The sequence below is a fragment of the Haliotis asinina genome, chromosome 3, assembly GCF_037392515.1.
Source record: "Haliotis asinina isolate JCU_RB_2024 chromosome 3, JCU_Hal_asi_v2, whole genome shotgun sequence".
NCBI classification, from domain to species: domain Eukaryota; kingdom Metazoa; phylum Mollusca; class Gastropoda; order Lepetellida; family Haliotidae; genus Haliotis; species Haliotis asinina.
In genome coordinates, this window is record NC_090282.1 from 76,908,471 (window position 1) to 76,922,089 (window position 13,619).

The 13,619-nt window shown below is 39.9% G+C and overlaps 1 protein-coding gene across 1 annotated transcript; it reads right to left on the reverse strand.

The window, feature by feature from the left end:
• Nucleotides 1-862: 862 nt before the first annotated feature.
• Nucleotides 863-13,485, reverse strand: LOC137278485 (uncharacterized). Its single transcript, XM_067810839.1, has 18 exons — nt 13,231-13,485; nt 11,902-12,053; nt 11,278-11,373; nt 10,317-10,473; nt 9,845-9,890; nt 9,499-9,654; nt 9,295-9,350; nt 9,012-9,149; nt 8,451-8,622; nt 7,172-7,282; nt 6,720-6,935; nt 5,870-6,086; nt 5,291-5,520; nt 4,268-4,358; nt 3,226-3,354; nt 1,919-2,014; nt 1,542-1,721; nt 863-1,055 (listed from the first exon to the last, which is right to left on the reverse strand). Exons 1-18 carry the CDS (start codon nt 13,416-13,418, stop codon nt 934-936), a joined length of 2,553 nt encoding a protein of 850 aa, XP_067666940.1. The 5' UTR covers nt 13,419-13,485; the 3' UTR covers nt 863-933.
• Nucleotides 13,486-13,619: the final 134 nt, after the last annotated feature.

A 13,619-nucleotide genomic window follows, 5' to 3' on the forward strand; every position in this document is an offset into this window, starting at 1 on the left:
CGTCTTAGTCGTTAATTTACGACAATCAAGTAAACCAGGCTAAGTTCTTCACCAAGTCTGTCCTTTGTGGAGACGCTCACTGAGAAATCATTGTAAACATACAGTTTGTGGAACAGAACAGCAATCCAACCTACTACTTCGTCTGGATGAAGTTAGCTGGTCCCAAATGTGAAACAGAGGGCCCTCGATTTGCTGCCCAGGACCGGTCACTTCCCACTCGCTAAATGTAATTCTAATAGAAAATATTTGCATAAACTGTCGATTGTGCAATGAATTTACAGAGACTGTCCAACACCTTGTCAGTGGGTGTCCTTCCTTGGCACAAGACATGATGGCATGGTTTCTACTGTTGTCTTAATCATGCCTGTGGCTTTGTCTCCGAGAATCATCCATAGTACGACCCTGAACATGTCTGGGGCGTCATGGAATATGGTAGCTTTAAATATAGGCCTATATACAACCTCACACTCAAAAACCGGATCTTGTCCGTTGATACAAGGCCAATGAATGTATTTATGTTATTGAATGTTCTGTCCCTTTTGACAGCCAGATGACTGGCAAGATGCAAGCATGTTAAATGTGTTCAGATGTCTCATTTGCATCCCAAGCACACTGTCGTCAGGTTTCCAACTGTTCTCGGTGCCCTTGGTTTGGTACCTTTGGTTCTCTTGCAGAAGGCTGCAGTAGTGGTGAGTCTATATATTCTCCAGAGAGGTGTTGGTGGGTTCGATTAAGCAGCGGTTTCTGTGAGACGTCACAACAGATCACCTGTCTGACTGTGCCAGGATCACCCGAACCTCTCTTCTGCATACTATCTTTAATCCGTTAAAAAGTAATAATGCTTAATATAATAACAAAAGTATTGTCAGCATGTAAACTATGACTTTTATTGATCTTTTGAAAGTATATCACATATTTATATAGGCACAGGCTCTAACCGACGATCTCTCCACTTCCGCCATTAAGCGAACAGCACGTGGCTACAGCCAACACCCCTTCTTCGCCAGTAAACTTATCTTCTCCATTCACGGCAATACACTGGTCTCCATTAGCCCCTAGAAAACAGAGAGATAGCATGACACGTGGAACGACTTAGTATATAGACTAGTTGAAATGCATTCATTTTCCAAACATCTTTGACAATCTTTACTCATAAACATCGGAATATCAGTACTTTTTCACAAAAATCGTTATTCAATATTATCCATCTGGAATTTACGGTTCCCTGATGACTTGATTGTATGGTTCGTCTAGAGGTCAACGGGGGGTCAGGCAAACTGGCTTCCATATTTGGGCACAGTTGTGCTGGACATGCTTACCATTCACACCTGGTGTCACCTCAGATTTTCAGTAATCCATTCACCTCATCTATTTTTCTTTTCCTCACAAAACGGAAATTGTTTCTGAGGTTGGCCAAAATTTTTCGTTTGCACGTTCTGGAGTGTATTATCCTTTCTATGGTGCTATTTTAAGATATATTGTGCACTCAGTGTTACATTTAGGGCAGTCAACACGAAATATTCAAAGGCAAATGTAATTACCTCCTACATATGCTCCCGCTGACTTTCCATAGTTGGCTCGGACGCTGCATCCCAGGAGCTTCGTGCCAGCACCACAAGAGACATTAGCCTTCTCTCCCTTGTTGAGGCCACTCGGTTTGGACACCACCGTCTTGCAGGTCAGTTTGGGGGCAGTACAGCAAGCAGCATAAGACCACGTACCTAGAATTGAGTTTACTTCTACACATGTCTTGCATTGATGTCAACCCAAAAACTTAACTGTATTTTCTAAACAAATATTATGTCTGTTGAAAGGATGTGCATTAAAAAAGAACGAAAGTTCAGATTTCTATAAACATTCAAGGGCCCTAAACTAAGTTTTAATTTTATAGTAACTATTTCAATACTGTTATACTGACCAACAGTAGTGCCTTCATTTGAGGCAATACATCCCTTCTGATTGGCCGACGGGAACGATCCTATCATCTCGGAGTCCCATGTCCAGGCCGTGCAGCCTGAATTGGAAGAAGAAACAAATGGTTAATATCAATACCATTTAGAATAAAAAATGCTGAGTCCCGTTGATTTTAAGACTGGGGACCGGAGTAATTGTTTGACTTCTCCGGACTTCGAAACATCCGATTCAACCTTATTCCTATCAGCTCTGACTCCGACATGGGTTCTTTCCTCGTCTTCTTTCCTCGTCTTCTTTGTCTCAACAGAACGAGTAAGGATGTCAAATTATTATGATGATACTTAGCCTAGTTACAACATCATAACAGACATCATTCTCATTCACACTTTTGAACTGAACGTTTATCTGTTACTGTGATATTTTATGTACCTACATGTCATTCGTAAATGTTATGTACTATACTCAAAACCCACGGACAGAAAGCGATGCCATTCTTTGTACATACAAGGCGATGCCATTCTTTCAGGCTTCCAGAGTTGTCATAGATCAGATACAGTGGTGGCAGATTTGCCGTTCACTAATTCTGTCTACTCACCTGTTATTCACCAATTCTGCCAACTCGCCTTTTAGTCACTAATTCTGTCAACTCACCTGTGTCATTCACTAATGCTGTAAACTCGCCAGTGTCATTCACTGATTCCCTCAACTCATCTGTGTCATTCACTAATTCTATCAACTCATCTGTGTCATTCACTAATTCTGTCAACTCACCCTTGTCATGCACTAATTCCGTCAGCTGATCTGTGTCATTCATTAATTCCATCAACTCATCTGTGTCATTCACTAATTCTATCAACTCATCTGTGTCATTCACTAATTCTATCAACTCATCTGTGTCATTCACTAATTCTGTCAACTCACCCTTGTCATGCACTAATTCTGTCAACTCACCCTTGTCATGCACTAATTCTGTCAACTCACCCTTGTCATGCACTAATTCTGTCAACTCACCCTTGTCATGCACTAATTCCGTCAACTCATCTGTGTCATTCACTAATTCCGTCAACTCACCCTTGTCATGCACTAATTCTGTCAACTCACCCTTGTCATGCACTAATTCTGCCAACTCACCCTTGTCATGCACTAATTCCGTCAACTCATCTGTGTCATTCACTAATTCCGTCAACTCATCTGTGTCATTCACTAATTCCATCAACTCATCTGTGTCATTCACTAATTCTGTCAACTGATCTGTGTCATTCACTAATTCTGTCAACTGACCTGTGTCATTTACTAATTCTGTCAACTCACCAGTGGCAATTTCACCATTCATACATGTTGTTTCTACTCTTGCATCTCGCGACTTATCAGATGGCCCTGAGCTTCTGTATGCACACTGCATGTTCTTCGACTTACAGCATCGGACAACTGCTTGAACACCTGGTATGAGGAGATTCAACATAATGAGAATGAAATATGAATATGTCAATGAATCCCTTCTGAAACTGTTTGGTCAAGAAAATGCCACACCCCAGCCAAAATAGACCAAAAGAAAGACTGTATATATAATGGATGTCAAACGACATAATGGCAAATACAGATAGTAGCAAACATAGAGTTTCGATTGTTTTTCTTAATACCTCGATTTCTTTCAAATAGCCCAAATTCCAATAGCCAGACATTGACACCACGCGTTATTTACTGTCCAGATAGCCACGGCAACCAACAAAAAACGAGAAAACCTCTTCATTAGTAATAGTGATGATAACAGTAGACTACTGCATAATTCGTACTATGTGTTTAGGAATTATTATGAAATAGTGATGATTCCCCCGGTGGACACTGACTAATTAGCGTTTCCCGATCTACTGATCAATGGTCACAAACAAAAGAAATGGCAAGTCAAGTGTTTGTCTAAGGAAACACGAGACCACATGATAAAAGTCCAAATAGGGAACAGCACTGGATGTCATTTTAGTGAATAGGGCGTATACTTCGAAGAGTGTCTTTTGCTTTGAAAGACCATCTTTGGTTTTGAATGTTATGATGAAAATGCTATAGAGTCCGCCGGCGAGGATCCGTGTCCAGCAACCCATGCATGTCATAAGAGGAGAGTAATGGGATCAGGTTGTCAGGCTCGCTAACTAGGTTTATGCATGTCATTGTATCACAATTTTGTAGATTGATGCTCATGATGTTCATTAGACTGTCTGGTTCATATTCAATTACATGTTCGTACAGACCACGTGCTGGAATATGGGAATGCAGCGTTTAAAAAACAACAACATTCAAACAACCCAAAAGGCTTACTTTTCAGCATGTGTCCTATGGCGTGTTTTGAGTTCATGCTCACCTTGCTTTGACCTCCAACCATTTACTGATTTACAAGCCACCCGACCATTGTTAACCTCGATTGTCTCCCCATCCCGGTACCACTCTCCGTCCTGAAGAAAACCACAGGCTATTCTTGTAGAAGATCGTTTCATTACCTTTTGCAATTTCACCTTTGAATTATAGACAAAGCTAGGAAAACAAGAAGACACAGTCATCAATATCCCCCGCATTACCTCCAATTCCAGGCTAAATCACACTTGTGGCTATGGAAACGCGAAAGATATTTGATTAAAAATACCCAAACTACCTAGAGGCACTAATACACCACCAGATCTGTCTCTGTGCCAAGTTGGGTGAAAAAATATTGAATGGTTTTAAAGTTCTGCTCCGGAAAAGATAAATGTGCACGGATGGACGGACGGGAGGCATTTTAATACCGCCCGCAAAACACGTTGCGGGGGATAATGAATACGACAGACACTAATCTGACTCTCTTTTTGAAATATCCCACACACATACTTCAGTTTTAATAATGTTCGCACATGTTTCAGTTGAAGGAAAAAACAATACCTGCCGTAACAAAAGTCTCAATGAAACTAATCAGACACTGACCTACTTTTCAACCGATCTGAATTGGTCTAAAAAAATCGGACTGGTTATTGCACCAAGTTGTCAAATAGGCATGAACTCAGTCAACAAGATACGAGACTGTTGTGTAATCAGTGTTTTGACTTGATTTGTTCCTACTAAGACGTGTTACAGACTACGTGCAGAATATGTGTTTAAGTTGCAGGACTTCGAAGTTTACAACCTTAGTGAAATCAAAAAGTAGTTAGAATGTAGAATTCTGAAACTACTTGATTAGCCGGTGCTATTTACCAACCAACCAATCAACCAGCAAACATACCAACCAGTTAGCCAACCAACCAACCAACCAACCAACCAGCTAGCCTGCCAGACAACCAACCTGTGAGCGAGGTTGGTTTGATGCTACATAAATAAGTGCTACAGTCATATTATGAACTTAACGTTGCAATAGTACCTTATGATAGCCCGAGCAGCTAGTCATAACTTCATCATTCTGACAGAAAGCAAATGCAGGCTTGTCATCCCCGACCGCTGACAACTGAGACAAGCGGGTCACACACTGGAGGTCGTTGTTATTCGCATTTGATGACATTCTACCAACAATATGTTCGTTGGTATGGGAGACTTGAACAACTTGATTGATCTGCGCAAATGGATCAATGGTTGTTGGGAGTGTCACTTGATCTGAAAATTTCAGGACTTATGTTTATCATATTTGTTGTTTGTCATTTAGAAATTGGTGTGAGGTATAACGGAAGCAGATCCATGGATATGCAACCTGCTTGATAATGGCGTTAGTAACTACATAACACCATCGATAATATTAATAATTAATAATATTTGCAACCAACGACTTTATCAATTGTACCGCTACAGAACAAAAACTGACCATTCGTCTTGCGAAAGTGTAGTATTTTTTGGATAAAAATCCTGTCTCTGAATGTCTAGGAGCTTGGTGGCTAGGGGCAGACATCGAAGAATAACATTGTGGATAACATTGTCTGAAATATCAATACTGATAGCAATATCTTACGTCCATCGCCACTGATATCCAGTTTAAGCGTTGTATCTGCTTTCCCCAGGTGGAATTCCTGGTACATTATGGGCTTTCCCTTGTAGTTTACAACGACATCATAGTCTCCATGGAAACCGTTCACAGTGAAGGAGGATCCATCGGAGAGTTTTTTAGTTACATGGGTTGACCATTCCTTCTGGACTAGATCAAAGTAACGTTGACCAGCAGCGTTCACCTGCAAGAATACCCTTTTACTCAGCATATACCATCTAATTCTTGTCCAGTATTAATTGGATCATGTTATGAGTGAGTGAGCAAGTGGGTAAGCGAACTGATTTCGGTTAAAAACCGATTACAATGTTATGAAATGATGTATTTCAAGAAAACAAACCCGTAGTAAATTAGTTACGCGAATACAGAAATCGAACAAAGGTCTACGAAGCCAATAAACTTGGCTGTAATGAAAACAATTGTGTATTTTACATGGGTACAATGAATGTGTTATTCCTCAGTTGTGTTGTCTGTTCCTGGTGTTGAGATATGGTAACATTGTTAAGTTACCATGGCATTGGGATTTCATTGTCGTGTTGTTTGTACTTGATGGTGAGATATCGTTGTGGTGTTATCTGTAGTTGATGTTGAGATACATGTTATCTGTATCTGGTGTTGGGACATATATGTTGTCTTGTCTGGTTTTGATGTTTCATCAGAGGACATGTTCCTTAATCAACAGCATCTTATTTATCCCACTAAATCCGGCCTGGTTTTACCCGTGCCCATGTCTGTCAGTGTGACAGTTTACCCTGACCAGTATTCAGTAAAAGTACAGCTTAAGAATATATTATCAGACCGAGTTAATTATGCTCACATAGAAGCTGTATCCATTGATAAGGGCGGCGTAAGGGCTTTTCATTTGATGATCCCAGAAGCCCCAGAATATGACGCCCTCCACTGACGGATGGCTGAAGTAGGTTCTGAGAGCCCAATCATACCAGTCAGCCCGGATGTTCTCATCATGGTGCACGAGATCCATTTCAGTGATCCACAGCGGTAGTCCTACAGATCCCAGTTTGTCCAGACGTCTCTGAAATATCACGTTGCCAACAGATATATATCGTTGTCGTCAACGTTTTAATGACGTAACATAAACTAAGACACTTGTTTATTTTTGAAATGCCACTGGTACTTAAAAGTACGTTTACATAGTTGGTGGATGTGCAAAATACCATTTATATGTATTAATGGTACCTGGCAATGTTATGGTTATTTTTACGCAGTAGATCATTGACAGTAATATAGACGTTAGCTAGACTAGCCTACTTTCAGAAGCGTGGGATCTGGAGGCGTGTAGTCTCTGAAGTGACTCTGAAGGCCAAGACCTCCCAAACCAACGTTGGCCTTTTTGAACTCTTTTGCTTGATCGACGTAAGCCTGGAAATATGCATATCACCACTTACACACACTCCACACTCTATTTGACGCAACAGGCAAAACAGTGGTGGGAAGTGTAATAATAATCATAATAATAATAATATGAATCAATGAAAGTCCAGTATGGCAACAGGTGTTCGGGTAAAGACCCGAAGAAGAATGTCACAGTTCCCTCACACTTTGTGCATTAGAACATTAACAGCAAAATATATAACATTAGATACTCGAACACGATTACAGTGTAGAGGATACTGGATGTACAGGACTGATAAAGTACAAATGATGAAGCTAAACAAGAAACATATGATGAAGACAAATTAAGGGAAATGTGAAAATATATTCCATTCATTTGGAAATGTTGCATGTGTATGGATACACATTACTTTTTCCCATATGCATTGACATGCGCTTGTTGTATGCCTGCAAAATGAAATAACCCCTACCTATTTTTAATGGTGTATATGCTTTTGGCGAGGAAATTGTGTTGACAGTAGGGTGGTTCCATGTAAAGTCCTTGCGCATGCGCTAAAGTGTTTAACGGTAGTATCAGTAAACATAATATATTAAGAATAGACACATGACGTCTATTTTTAACTTAGTATACTACACAGAAACAAAGTAACTGTTGCCTTTTTATGATTGCTTATACTTCCTTTCCGTGGTGATCTGTGGTAACTGTCCTTCAAAGACTGCCTATGGGACGTCTCTGTTTTCAGTCTGTCTGTCCAGTCACAACATGTCGAATAGTACAGTCAAACCACCACCACAACAAAATAAACTTCAGCATCGACAAAAACTCTAAAAAAAGAGAGAGAGAGAGCTCACCTCAACTCTTTCTAATTTTTAGGAGAAGCCCCCCAAGTACACACGGTCTACAAGCACAGATACAGGTACCGATCCTGAGAGACTAGTATTTCGCAATTTATGTTAGCAGTTCACATCACAGTTTGAAAATTGCCTCAGCTAGGTCCCAGACACTAATTTCCATTTTTATGCCATTGTTTTGTTGATTTTTAAAACAATAATATAACAGTTTGTACAGATTCATGACGACCCATTTGACGATGTAGGTAAATGTTTACATATTGGCGTTTACATATTGGCGTTGTTGCTATGGTGACGTGAATGGTACCGTGTAGCCTACAGTTATTATGTATTGTCAGCATACATCAGTGACGGCTCCCACTGCGACAACATCGTAGTCGTTGAGGAAGAGCGTTGGCACCGGATCCGCCTTGTGTACCATATCGTAGATCTTCTCAGAGTACAGGGGATCACCTGTCTTCTCCTCATACAACTGTCCGTGAAGAAGTTCGTTGTTTACGTCCCAATGGTCTAGTCTAAAGTCACAAATGAGAGTTCAGTTTTACGAAATTTTTATGAATATTCCTGGGAACACCAGAAATGGGCTTCACACATTGGACCCATATTGGGAATCGAACCCTGACAAGTGAACGTTTTCTCCTCTAGTCAACCCTATCGCCCTACAAAATGACGTTACACTTTCAAATATAATTTTTATTCTTCTATCGCTGCCTGTTAATCAACACTAAATAGATGTGATCGTCCGGTTTCTCCTCACATAACTAACAATGGTATTTACTTATTGATTCCGCCCATTAATCATACATAGACGTGCATGTATAATTGGCTTCGTGTGGTCATTACATATTTAATTATACCTTAATTATTCTAGCCACGATCATGGCAAGTGATACAGTTTACTTACGTCCCCTTTGTGATGCCAGTCATAAATTTGACTCTCTCTGCAATGGCTGCTTTCAGCATCGTCCCGTTCAGGGCTTCAACCCAACTGGGTGAGTTACCTGGAACTCCCCAGAACATATTGTGTCCTCGAACCTTCATGCTGAAAAACATCAGCGGTTATAACTTTCCTCAAAAACACATCCAATACATAATGGTAAAATATCACTTATGTTGTATTTTTGAATTACATTAAACAGATCCAGAGTTTATCTACAATCACCGGTCCGCATCTGTAAGTCACGTACCCATGTTGTTTAAGCACCTTCACAGCATTTGTAGCAGCTGTGTAGTCCGGGTGGTCCTGCAGAAGACGGGTATCTACTATAACATATTTTAAAACTTGCATACATATTTGTAACAGTAATTTTCGGAGAATTACTTTATACACAGAAAACTAATGATCCTAAGAATGGACATTATTGTTATAAGAAGGCATGAATAGTATATACCTTGGTACCTCTGTTATACTTCCACTTGAATGACCCAGCTGTCGCCCAGTTAAACATGTCATACACAAAGTTTTGATATTGTTTGTACCCAGAGTTGTTTATGTAGTCCTCGTTTATCACTGATCCAAATCCAAACAGGTGTCTTTTGTGGTCAATCTGTAACTCAGAAAAGTACATTAAATGTCTTGAAGTGCATATATCAAAGACATTCAATTCTTGGGGTGTTTTTTATTTCGATATTTTATGACAAAACAAGAAGCTGTCTGTTTATATTATACTTCATCGAAATAGAGTATATTCTGGGTTATTTGATTTATACAATATGAACAGAATTATAATATCTAACCTTAATTTCAATATCAGCTGGATTGAATGAAGATGAATGTGTCACTCTGTAACATACAATCATCCATGAACGTCATATTAAAAATAATAATGCGGTGTAGGTCCTTGGTTAATCATTTACAATAGTATATACATTTCACACATTTCTGAATATGTGAACTTCATGAAAACGTCATTTTTACTGAGATCACTTAACGAGATTCGGCCCCTTTTCAACAGTATGTCATGCTTTATTTCGAATTAATTTATAACAATATGATTAACTCTTACAAGACACGTAACTTGCAAAAATTAATATCCTTTTACATTTCGATGTAAAATCAGACTCATAAACGTGGGGAGTGTTGTGTGACAAAACGGTTTTCACGTGGATTTTTGCAAGGGTTCTTCCTGGTTCGTGAATGTCCGAAGTATAATGAGGTTCACATACAATAATGTATAACTAACAGGTAGTTGGCCTTAGACAGCCTTACTGGACATTGATGTTGTTTTTCCTAATCTTCTGTATTCTGGCATCAGCTTCAGCCTTCCACGTCATGTCCTCGTCCACTGTCTGGAGAGAAACGTCGTCAGCGATGAAGTCGATTCCTATATCCGGGCCTTGGAAGTACAGGTTCGCCCTGCTAAAGTCTGGTGGTGAATGAAAATAGTATTTTGTTACAGCATGACCTGTACTCAAGTGTATGTCAATGGAAATCTTTAAAGTGGACGCTTCATCACAGTTCAAGGTCATGTTTTGAATTTGTCCATGGGAGAGAAATGCAGATTGGAAATACTGATGTCTTCTTGGGAGTGAAACCGAATTGTATAACAGTGGATTGCATTGATAGAATCGGTATCAAAATTACAAGTACAGTTTCATGTGATGTATGTGTTTTGACACATCCCTTAAATGCACAATGTCTTGTGATCGGTGTGTTGACTGGAAATTAATTGTCCAATCAACAAAACATGAAAATAGGATGATTCAGACTGACTCTAGTAGATACTGATCGCCAACAGTGGTCAGATGAACTAATTATGTGTGATCAGAATGTAGAGCAGCAGCACAACCATGGTACCCGTATGCCCGCACAGTCGCACCCAAGTGGACATACACTTATGGGGCTTAGACTTGGCGTGCAAATGTGATACCTTGTAAGTGATGACTCACCCTCAACAATTTCATGGAAAAGGACAGGACCGAAGTTTTGCATCAGTTTGCTTGTAATGCTACCCTCAGCAATATTCCAGCTCTATGGCATTCTTGGAAAAACTCTAGCCTGGACCGGACTATCAAGTGATGAACATCATGTAGCATGGATCTACACAACTGAGATGCGATGACATCTGTCAAACATGTCAGCAAATGTGACCACCAGATCACGTCAGTCATCTGTAGACAAATTCAAACAGGGATCGTCAAGGGTGAACATTTGCATCAGGTAAACTTACTTTTCAAAGGAACGGTGAAATCCCCGTCAAGACTGAACCACCCATTGGCAGACCGAACAAATGGGTGTTGAGCGACGTCGTAATAAGCCGTTTTACCTTTAAAGGGCACAAAAGTCATTCTGTTAGGACATTTAGCATCGGGTCTCATAAAACACTCTTATAAATTACAGAAATAAATTCTACTTTTTTCTTCCAACACGTATTGGGTATATGATTCATTAGTTAGATGCTGAGGTAGATCTACACTCCCGTCAAGACCCCACTCTGGTCTTCGCTTACCTCAAGCCTTGATAATTCTTTGAAGGCATCCGCAAAGGTAAAAATGAATTAATTTTGTAGTTTTTCGTCCCACCGACTGTAATTCTGGGGCTCAAAACATGTAAACATCAGAGTGAATGTTAGATTGCAGCATTGAGTAATGTGTGACGTCACATTGCAGTAAATCTGCTTGATATAGGAAGTCAAATCTACAGCATACTGGTCTTGGACGCGCACTAGTTAAGAGGCACTCGCAACCAATAGGTATAATGAAGACCGACCAAGGCGAATCAGGGATTAGAACCTTAGACAACCCTTTCGTGACAGACTGTAACAGTTACAGATGTTTCGAACTGCAGTACCTACCGTCATCAGTCCATGTATATGCTATGGTAATCTTGATGGTCTGGAACAACTTTCCTGGGTGGTCATTCAGCTGTTTAACACTGGACGTAAAGGAATAGCGGCCACCAGGCTGTATCTGGACATCTTGGCTAGGACCTTGGTAAGTCTTTGTTCTGAAACGCATATCAAATGATTTTTACTTAACACAAGAGATTAAACGATCACAACAGACATTTCTTGACTAAGTATGATCTTGAGATATAGTAGTATGAGTATTTAGTACCGTAACGTGGCATCACTGTTTGATTTACATTGCAATGCACATGAACCTCCAACATGTCTGATTTGAGCCCAACGATATATCTTTTACATCGCGTTTTACATTAATTTCCGACTAGAAACAACTGTGTTATGCTTTATAGAAAAGGGGTTTACGACAAGGTTATGGCTACTATAAATATTCTCATGCCAATAAAGCTTGTCACACCAGTCCTATTAATAAAATAGAAGGGGTTGACAAGCATAATTGGCATGGGTAATAGCAACATCCCAGCCTTGATCATTTTCCCATACGGATGCAAGAGTGTACGATCCCCATTCAATTGCGACTGATAATATGATGTCCCGTTGCGATGGATATCCAGTGACGCGAGCGGAAAAATACCAGTGCGTGCAATAGTTGCCTGGGTATGTTCGAAATATAAATATTGTGTAATAATGATTGTTAAATGAACATATCCATTTTCGCCAAGAAGAACAATGACATTTTTAGCACAGCTGTCGTGACTAATGAATCATTTCACAACTATTTTGAGAAAAGTGTAACATCTGGCCGAAGACAATTCACATAATAAGCAGATCCACAGAATAAGTTTTTCTGTCTCGGACTCTTGCTGTGTATTTTAGTCTAAACATTCACGATCACTTGGAGCTCAATATGGCCAGAGCTTTTTCGTACGAGTGTGCGTGCGATCAAATGACTCAGTACAAATGTCTCCTCGTGTGTTCCACATACCATATTCTTCCGTTCCAAATGCTGAACCTTATCGTGAATATGATAACACAATCGAGTTTCGTCAGGGAGTGACCATGACATAATTACCTATCGCAGTTTACATTTGACTTCAATAAACAACATTCAAGTAGTTTCCCAGTGATTATACAAAATCAGGGAAGAATTTTTCTAACCGGTGTATGTGTAGAACGGGACATTTTGTCAGTAAAATTTTATTGATATATAATTATTATTTCGGATTAAAGTGACCATTAATTCGTGTGTGTAGGCGATATGATATACAGATTTCCTAATGTCAGATAAAACCGGTTACCTCTGTCTCAATATATAATTACCTTCCGGTGACTTTGACAGCACGAGTGCCACCATGGACATCATCAGTGATGCTAACGATGTTGAAACCCCATCCATTCCAGTTGCCTGACAGATTTGGACTCTCAAACCCTGGGTTTTTGAGCACCTCGATTCCAGATGAAATCTGGACAAGAAGTAGAGTCAGAGCAAGAGCACCTCCTAGAACCATGGCTGCAGCCCAACAGGTGTGCAGTCTGGTTTCACATCAGACACATATATATATCCCTCGCTTATCTCCTTCGCAGACGCTGTGTTCCCTTATCAAGGCACAATGACGCATGTCTATACTGACGTCCAGATCGTCCAAGGTCGGCATTTAACACATATAATTTTTATGTTCACAAATATTTACGTACATGGACTAGAATGT